Source organism: Silurus meridionalis, chromosome 10 (assembly GCF_014805685.1).
Source record: "Silurus meridionalis isolate SWU-2019-XX chromosome 10, ASM1480568v1, whole genome shotgun sequence".
Taxonomy (NCBI): Eukaryota; Metazoa; Chordata; class Actinopteri; order Siluriformes; family Siluridae; genus Silurus; species Silurus meridionalis.
Genome location: NC_060893.1, coordinates 2,562,898 through 2,570,820, shown reverse-complemented (window position 1 = coordinate 2,570,820; position 7,923 = coordinate 2,562,898). Strand labels below are relative to the sequence as shown.

The following is a 7,923-nucleotide window of genomic DNA, read 5'->3' as shown; positions in this document are numbered from 1 at the left end:
AGAAGGCCATGACAGAGCTCCAGACCTTGAAGGAGACGGTGAAGCAACTGAAAAGTGCATGCCTAAGCTGCAGCCTCCAAAGGGATGATGTAGGAGCAGAAGACAGAGGAGATGGGGGAATAACAGCACCCAGAAATGAGAGTGCAACCAAGTCTATCAAGGAGATGCAAATCAAGATGAACAAGATGTCCAACAGCCTGAAGAATGCTCACACTCAGATTAAAGACATGAAAGAAAATGTTAAGCAGCTCAGTGAAAACTGCAATGGCTGCAAGACTGCGTGTCCTCAGGTCAATGCACCATTACGTAAGTCTCAAACTTTTTTACTAAGCAAAACACAAATGGCAAAAAACATAAAGTTTTAAAATTCAAAAACAAAATTTCTAAAAACTAAATTGAATGATCAATTACACAATAACGTGCTGTAACAATAACTGGTGATAAATAAGAGCTATGTTTTGATTTCCAATCTCACTTCGTCGTCGTTCTCGTTTTAGACATCCTAGCGCCTAAAGACTGTTCAGACCTCAGTGTCTTGAAGCAGATGAAGAATGGAGTATATAACATCACCCCTGACATCAGAAACAAGAGCTTCGAGGTTTTCTGTGACATGGAGTCCAACGGTGGCGGCTGGACTGTTGTGCAGCAGCGAATCAATGGCGGTGTGAACTTCAACCGCACATGGAATGAGTATAAGAATGGCTTTGGGGACTTGCGTGGGGAGTTTTGGCTCGGAAATGATCGTCTCCACCTGCTCACCAAGATAAGAGACGTGGTCCTACGGGTCGAGCTGGAGGACTTCCACGGTGTCAAAGAGTATGCGAAGTATGACCTGTTTTATGTATCAAACGAATTCCTTAAATACCGCGTGTCCGTAAGCACATACTCAGGCACAGCTGGTAATGCTCTGCTTATCGACACAGACTACAAACATGATCAGATGTTTTTCACTACATGGGACAGGGACAACGATTTGTACCCGACAGGAAACTGTGGTGCTTACTATGGATCCGGCTGGTGGTTCAATGCATGTCTGTCAGCTAACCTTAATGGGAAATACTACAACAAGGAGTACACAGGGAAGCAAGATGGCATAATATGGAGCACATGGCAAAACAAGCCCAAGGGGCAATTCCTGACCAGCAAGAGACATGCATTCAAAACTGTCAGGATGATGATTAGGCCAAAGAACTATGCCCCATAAGCTATTCTGAGCATTACTACAGTCAGATCATGAAATATGTTATGTTTCAAACCCAAATTCAGGATAATATATATTTTTTTTAAAGAAAAGAGATGCTCAAATGTTACAAAATCCATTTAAGTCCTCTGTATAATACTGCCATCTAGGTGTCTTGTAATGCAGGTTAATAAATATCACCCTAACAGAACCTTGTATCACTGTAGGTGTAACATGTCTTGATGCTATTTTCAATTTAGCAGATACATGTTCTATTACATATCAGTCCAATATTACACCTCTATGTCACATTAAATAATAATAACAATAGGTACTTTTTCTTTTCTAATAATGCACTAATGCATAAAGCATAAAATAGTCATAAAAGGGATCATTTACATAAGAATTTTTTAAAGTCTTTTGTACAAACTCTATATGCTTCAATAAATATACAATCATAAAAACAACAGCTAACAGAAACAAAAACTGATTATTTTAAATACATAAAAAAAGATATGTAAAAACTAAAAATGTTTATTTCAAATTATAATCGAATGTTTGTTTCCTTTGTTTTTCAAAAGAAATAAAACAGAAAAACAGATATCACGATTTTGCAACCTGCAGCTGTTTGTACACTGCGACACAACGGGGAAACAAAATGACCGCAAATACACATCATCATATGTTTCCTCTGAGATACATAAAAACCAGCCACAACATTTTATCTAACAGCTGCTTGTCATATTTCACAAAGTAGCTGAATGCGTTTCATTAAAGAGCTCACAGACACCCACATGTTTCTCTCTTCACTCTGACTGGCATTAGAGCCAATAAAGACGTCCCTCATTCAGTTCAAATTTGGAACAATATCTTTAAATGTACATTTAATGTGTTAAAATTCACTGATTTTATTTTATTACTTTCCATGTAGACAGAGGGGTGGAGCAATTAAACCTCCTTCCCCATCTGTACAGTCAAAAGTATGCGGACACCTGTCCATCACATTCATAAATGATTGTCCTGATGAAGTCTCATGTGCTGGTATAATAAGCTCCACTTTTCAGGGAATGCTTTCTGCTAGGAGTTGCGATGTGGCTGTGAATTTGTGATCGTTCAGCTACAAGATTCTATACAATTCCAAATTTGTGGATGCAGTTCAGGAAAGTTGCGGTTGCATTTGGGTGTCCACATACTTCTGGGCATATAGTGTGTCAGCATTTACCATATGCACCGTGTTGAATAATACAGATTTTAGCCTGTGTATCACGGAAACCAAAAGTCATACCACATGGTTTGCATATTTGCATGATATGAAAACCTATATTTGCAAACTAGAAAATATTTGGTCTGTGTTTAAAACTTCGTTGTGAACTTCAGCTACTATCAAAGCAGATTTTGTAAACAAAAGCCACATGGCAATAAATTCTATAGTGGTGGAAACTAATTTACTCAAACAGCTGTGGCTCATTATTGATTACAGGCCTGAGAAAGATGAAAACAGCATGGCCACACTGTATACCGGCTCTATAGGTGAGGTTCTGATAAAGTCTTCTCAGGAACTGTATGTCCCATTGAACAGAAATTTGGTATGCGGAATGTTAATCTGTTTAATTAGATGTTCCATTTATACAGCATTTTTAACAACGAACATTATTGAAAAAGCCAAGTTGCAAAAAATCTGGACATAAATGTAATATTCAGTGTATATAATTACTATTATTTCATTAGTATTAACAAAGTGGGCGTATCCCATGTCCAGTGTTAGATGCGACTGGAAAAGATCTTTACCTCCTCCAGGCACTGTAGGCCCTCACTGGTTGTAACGGAGCTGGTTGTATAAACTTCCTGTAAATCGTCCTCGGCATCTGACGCATAGCTGGTATTCTGTGGCTGAACATGACTCTCACTTTCCTCACCTCCTGATGGAGGAGTGCTGCTCCCTTCTGACTGACTCATGATCTACATGCAGAAACAAGTAACAGTGTTGATTTTGTTTGAATTGTTTTGTTGTGATCGACTTCATGTTTTAGATTTATCAGTATTATGACTAGTATTTTCCTAAAGACCATTGTCTTTTTCATAGTTTCCCTGACATGTCATTCTCTCCATCTTCTGTTTATCTCATTTTACTTTTCATTTAAATGAGACATATGACATGTGTGTAATCCTTTAAAATAACTGTTATAATTAAGTCACAATGTCACATTATACAGTACAACACTCATCAACATTGTTAATATGACTAATACTGTGTACATAAAATGGGGAAAATTATTAACTCATTGTGTATGTAATATAAAAAGGATATAAACAATGCAAAACTGTGCATACAGCCATTCACACTTAGGATCAAACTGGAGATGTGAAGCGGTGAAGTGATTCTGCTCAATGCACTTTTTTGCAGTTACACGTCTTTAATTAGGCCTGTGACTTAGACAGGAAAAAGCAGGTCAGTGCACAGTTTTGCATAAAATCTTTTTACTTAAATACGTGTTTTCTCTAACACTTTAATGCATTATTACACATTTGAATGGTTTTCTTGCCCCTGGAAACAGTTCAAGAGGTGGAAAATCTTCTGCAGCACAGTTTTTGTAAATACTTTATTATAAATGAAAAAATAAAATGGATTAATAAAAGTTGGTGTTGTTGGTAATGTCCTATTACACTAAAGCAGAAAATACGGCAAAAGTATTTTATTTTGATGCACCGAAAATACATTCACTTGAGGGAGATAATGAAGATTGATGTCATGTTTTATATACAAATATTCTAAAGGGAAATTGGACACTTAAAAGGCGTCATGTCAGAAAAATGACAGTAAAGTTTAATTGTTCTTGGAGACTGAGAACAATGTGATACTTACACGAGGAAATGGTGGACAGTTTAGATGAAATCACAGAGAGCAATATGTTTCTTGTAAAGGGAAACTTTAAAATTAATTTAATTTAGTTTAATTAAATTTGGTTCAATTAAAATTATATTTTTTTATTATTTTTTTTTTACGTAAATTAAGCTTGTAGCGTTTTTTATGTTGTTTGTTAAAAAATGTTGAATGTACATACCTCGCTTTGTCTTTGAGATTATTTTCCTTGCTTTTTTAATAATATTTAAAAACTACAGTGAGAAAAATACAGTACAGAAAGGTATTGTTTCTCAGGGTGTTGGGGTGAGGATGTACCCATGTGCCACTTTGAAAATACACGGTCTGCTATAAAACAAAGTAAAATACAATATCTGTATGTGTATACATGGATTATTTATATTTACAGTAGATGTGGGTTAAACACCAAGTCATTTACAAAAAATGCTGATTAGCTTTGGAGAACTGTGACCTTATATAAAGCAAATAAAGCTATAAGGCTACAGAATCTGAAAGTAAAACTAGGTCTTGAAAATACACAATTAATTTAATTAGAACATGACAATAAAAGCTGCAAAAATATTAATACTGAAGAAGAAAAAAGCAGTTCCATGTTTCCATGTTCTTTTTTGGTTACTGTGATTTTCAAACAGATTCTAAGAAACCCAATTATATGCCAAATTAATAGTTGTAGAATATTTCCTTAAGAGACATGTGTCCATTATATAGAGAACATTCAATATCTAGTTCTCTAAAACAGGTCAAAGATGAATCTTATGAACCTTCAATTGGTGACAGACAAAGCAGAGAAATACAATTTATGAAAACAACCAGGAAATAAAAGAACAGTAAAGTAAAGATCGATATAAACCAAATATGCAATTAAATAAATAAAGTTGTGCTGCTGAAATTTATAGATGGCAAAAACAATAAATTCAGCCTTGTGCATTTTTCATCATTGTAATCCAAACAGTAGTTTATATCAAATAACAATGACTAAAGGACGTGTTATTCTGATGGCAATAAGATGTCCATTTGCACAAATACTTACTTAGGATTTTGAGAAAAGTACAGACTTTTGCAAAAAAATATCCACTGTGTTGTGCTGTTTGTACAAATTGTTTTGAGGAACGCAAAACAGGTTTGCAAATAGCTGTAAATAAATGGAGTTTACTTACCAAATAGTTCCTGTGTATCAAAACCGAACTAATATATGATTAACAAACTGCAAAAATGCACATTTGAGTGAACTTTCATTTTAATCGACTATTTTTCAAACGACTAACCAACAACGCTGAAATCTCAGCCTCTGTAGTGTTTAATGGTGTTTCCTTAACAACCGTCCAAACAGACTCCAGTCACTGTAGAGACACCTAATGGTCACTAGGGGACGCCCTCTCTCTAGTCTTTACTCTAGTCTTTATCATGCCGTCATTATCTGTGCTGTATAGTTACAACAATTTAACCAGGGGTATGAAGAGTACCTGAAAATCATACTTGAGGAAAAGTATAGATACCTCACTGCAAAACTGACTCTATTACAAGTTAAAATTCTAATCTGACTTAAGGAAAAGTATCTGATTTGAACAGTACTTGAGTATTTTACTCATATTGAACGTAGACTCATAGATGCAGCAGTCCTCAACACCAAGTGCCATTTAAAAGCCAAAAAAGCTGTTTATTTGTGAGGTTTTATTTACTAAAATAAAATATACCTTACTGCATTAACCATCCACACAACAGCCTCTTCAACATGCCAGAAAGAAACAAAGAGCAAAACAAGTCGGTCAAAAAAAAATGGCTATGTAGTAAAGTTATCTTACAAAAAGAGATTGTCAATTCACAAATAATATTACAGCACCACATCACATCACTATTTAATGGACAAATCAAATGAAAGTAAATAATTTGAGATAAATTAAAGAAGGAAATGTGCTTTATACTAGTAACATGTACTTTACAGCACAGTGGAATCTTTTCGTTTCGTATCCCAGTGATGTTAGAAAGCTGGGGACAGAGCACAGGGTCAGCCGTGATACAGCACACCTGTCGCACATGCAGTTAAGGGCCTTGCTCAAGGGCCCCAAGAGTGTCAGCTTGGTTATGCCAAGGCTTGAACCCCCAACCTTCCAATCAGTACCCCAGAGCCGTAACCACTGAGCTCCCACTTAAAACCAAATATGCTCACTGTGATTTGATGCACCTCTCAGGGACGGGCAATAATTTTGTTCAACTTCAACAAAAGCTGTTCCAAAAGTTTCTGGAATTTATTTCTTTTTAGTCTGAAAATGAGCTAATGATCTAATGTAGGGAAAAGTGAATGAGGGTGTAGGGTGTGATATCAGACACAGTCTCGGAGTGTTGACTCTGAAAGCTGTTAATTCACAGTATACAGCTGTAGGCTACTTTCCCGAAAACAACAAAATCACTCAGAATGCATTGTTTTATAGGGGATTTAAGTGTTTTAATAAAAACAGCATGTTACTGTCAGAATGTGGCCTTTTTTAAATTGCAATTATTACAGTATACCTTTGTGTCCTGGAATTGTATATTTTTCCATTTTAACCGAAACCAGGACACAAAGGTACATTTCTATCACAACACACAGACAAATCAAGCTACAATAATCTACCTACACTGTAACAAAAAATATGCTGTAAAAAAAAACACATTCTGACAGTAACATGCTGTTTTTTTGTTTTCAGGAAAGTAGCCTACAGCAGTAAACAGTGAATGAACAGCGTTCAGAGTCGACACTCAGAGACCCTCATTCACTATTCCCTACATTAGATTACTAGTATAGTCCACTAGACAGAGTGAATAAAAATAAATGAGTGAATTCAGACACTGATGAACATCTGCTGTAAACAAGCAGAATCACTGAAGGAAAGAACAAGAAACAAAACCACAACTGACACACAGTCACAGCCTTAAACAAAATCAACTGAACTGAAACAGAGGATGATAAAACAACTCCAAAAACATTACCAGCTTCACTTATTACAGTTCGACTTTATTTATCTACAAAACATTCTTTTAGACTTAACAGAGGTTTATACTTAATTAAAAATGTTTCATTTGACCTTTCCATTTTGGAGATCAGTGCTTTAATTGGGCTCGTGACCCTTGACCATTTAATGGTTTTTTTTTTCTCTGCCTGTTGTAACTTTGTTTTTAAAGCATATTTTGATGATAAAAAACTTCCAGAGAGCTTATAATTAAGGGGATTTGGTTGACTCTTAAACTAATTCTTATCATCAGATCTTATTAATTGATCTCAATGTTTAATCAAATTTTTATATGATGTGTTTTTAATTAATTTTGCATCACTAGACATGTGACTATCCAAATAACTTTTTTGGACCTTTAAAATTAAGAAGGGTTTTAGAGCTACAGCACTATTTGGACACACAGAAATAAAAATTAACTGTTAACTGTTAACCAACAATGCCACAATGCATGCTGGGTGCCAAAAGAACACAAAACTCCCAGCATGCATTGCTGCATGAATAAATTATGCAGCCATACTTACTATTTTCTTTATGTGTTTATGTTCTGTCATAGCGCAAAGCTTTTTTTTTGTGTGTGCATGGGGCATTTAGTAGTATCACAATTATATGTGTTAGTTATGTATTTATAATATACCACACTGGTACAAATGAAGTACATTAGTAATATATCACACTTCTTAAAGAGCTCACTTTGGACTTTTAAAATCTAACAGTAGGAGATACTTCCAAGTCTACATCAATGGAACTGAGGTAGAGAATGTCTCCAGCTTTAAGTTCTTGGGAGTTCACGTCTCTAAAGCTCTGTCCTGGCACCAGAACACTTTAGCCCTGGTTAGGAATCCCTGTATGTTTTGGAGGCTGTGTGTGAGCGT

At 35.5% G+C, this 7,923-nt stretch overlaps 1 protein-coding gene and 1 long non-coding RNA gene across 2 annotated transcripts; one reads left to right on the top strand and one right to left on the bottom strand.

Moving 5' to 3' along the window:
- The first annotated feature begins 8 nt into the window (after positions 1–8).
- Positions 9–1,175, top strand: fgl2a (fibrinogen-like 2a). The gene is made up of 3 exons (XM_046859737.1): positions 9–306; positions 498–1,091; positions 1,171–1,175. Exons 1-3 carry the CDS (start codon positions 9–11, stop codon positions 1,173–1,175), a joined length of 897 nt encoding a protein of 298 aa, XP_046715693.1.
- A 24-nt stretch (positions 1,176–1,199) lies between these two features.
- On the bottom strand, positions 1,200–5,367 carry LOC124392749. Its single transcript, XR_006927204.1, has 3 exons — positions 5,219–5,367; positions 4,243–4,388; positions 1,200–3,139 (listed from the first exon to the last, which is right to left on the bottom strand). It is a non-coding gene; the product is annotated as an uncharacterized LOC124392749 (long non-coding RNA).
- Between the last annotated feature and the right edge of the window lie 2,556 nt (positions 5,368–7,923).

Coding starts and splice junctions, on each gene's coding strand:
- fgl2a (XM_046859737.1), top strand. CDS start 9: ATGACAGAGCTCCAGACCTTGAAGGAGACGGTGAAGCAACTGAAAAGT. Junction 307..497: donor TCAGGTCAATGCACCATTAC/GTAAGTCTCAAA, acceptor TTCTCGTTTTAG/ACATCCTAGCGCCTAAAGAC.